The following is a 1,299-nucleotide window of genomic DNA, read 5'->3' as shown; positions in this document are numbered from 1 at the left end:
GTGCCTGAATTACAGAAAGGTGGTTTTCCATTAATTGTTGCTGTTCAGTCACCAAGTCATGACCATCTCTTTGTGACCCCATGGACTGCAGCATGCTAGGCCTTCCTGTCCCTCACCATATCCCAAAGTTTTCCCAAGTTCCTTTCCATTGCATCCGTGATACCATCCAGCTATCTGTCTGGATGCCATGCCATTCATCCGTCCATTAATAGGGGAATCTAAAATTCAGTTTGTAAAGACAAAGTGATTTTCACTCCTAAATGTCACTTGGGAATAGTAAAGACTAAAGCCAAATGAAACATCAACATCTTGAGCAAGTCTTTGATCAAGAGTAGATTTTAGTGTCTTGTTTCCTGAAATTCTGGGTCCATTAGAAACTATCAGATCTTGGATTCTTAAATCCTGTCAGATGACAATATTTGGCCAATGAGACTCTCTTCCCCGAACCACACTGGGACAAGAATGGATACAGGAAATCATTCTTTGGTAACTGAGTTCATCCTTGAGGGGTTAACAGATCAGCCAGGACTCCAGGTTCCTCTCTTCTTCCTGTTTCTATTGATCTACATGGTCTCCATGGTCAGCAACTTGGGCTTGGTCATTTTAATCAGGATCAGTTCTCAGCTTCACATGTCCATGTATTATTTTCTCAGTAATTTGTCCTTCATAGATCCCTGCTACTCCTCAGTCATAATTCCAAAGATGCTGGTGAACTTCGTGTCAGAGAAGAACTTCACTTCCTTTCCTGAGTGCATGGTCCAGCTCTTTTTCTTCTGCTTCTTTGGTATTAATGACTCCTACATGCTGACAGCCATGGCATTTGATCGTTATGTTGCCATCTGTAACCCCTTGCTCTACACTGTTACCATGTCCCACAGAGTCTGTTTCCTACTGGTCACTGGTGTGTATATAGTGGGGGCTGTTGGAGCCTCGATTCACACCAGCTTCATATCTAGTCCCTCCTTCTGTGGCACTAATGTCATCCACGATTACTTCTGTGACATCCTTCCTCTTCTGAATATATCTTGCTCAAGAGGCTACAAGGAACTTTCAGTGATGATTTTGGTTGGATTCAATGTCTTTGCATGTGCTGTAGCCATCTTCATCTCTCATGCTTTCATCCTTCCCAGCATCTTGCGCATCCACTCAGCTGAAGGCAGATCTAAGGCTTTCAGTACCTGCAGCTCCCACCTTGCAGCTGTTGGGGTTTTCTATGGCTCTTTCATCTTCATGTATTTTAAACCATCTACCAGTGACACAGTGCAGAAGAAGGTGCCTCTGTGTTTTATACCACAGTGA

At 43.4% G+C, this 1,299-nt stretch overlaps 1 protein-coding gene across 1 annotated transcript; it reads left to right on the top strand.

The window, feature by feature from the left end:
- Positions 1–462: 462 nt before the first annotated feature.
- LOC129653724 (olfactory receptor 8B3-like) lies at positions 463–1,299 on the top strand. The gene has a single exon (XM_055583432.1). It carries the CDS (start codon positions 463–465, stop codon positions 1,297–1,299), a length of 837 nt encoding a protein of 278 aa, XP_055439407.1.

This window comes from Bubalus kerabau, chromosome 5, assembly GCF_029407905.1.
Source record: "Bubalus kerabau isolate K-KA32 ecotype Philippines breed swamp buffalo chromosome 5, PCC_UOA_SB_1v2, whole genome shotgun sequence".
In the NCBI taxonomy this organism is placed as follows: Eukaryota; Metazoa; Chordata; class Mammalia; order Artiodactyla; family Bovidae; genus Bubalus; species Bubalus kerabau.
The sequence above is the reverse complement of the archived record's forward strand: the minus strand, read 5'-3'. Positions and strand labels throughout refer to the sequence as shown.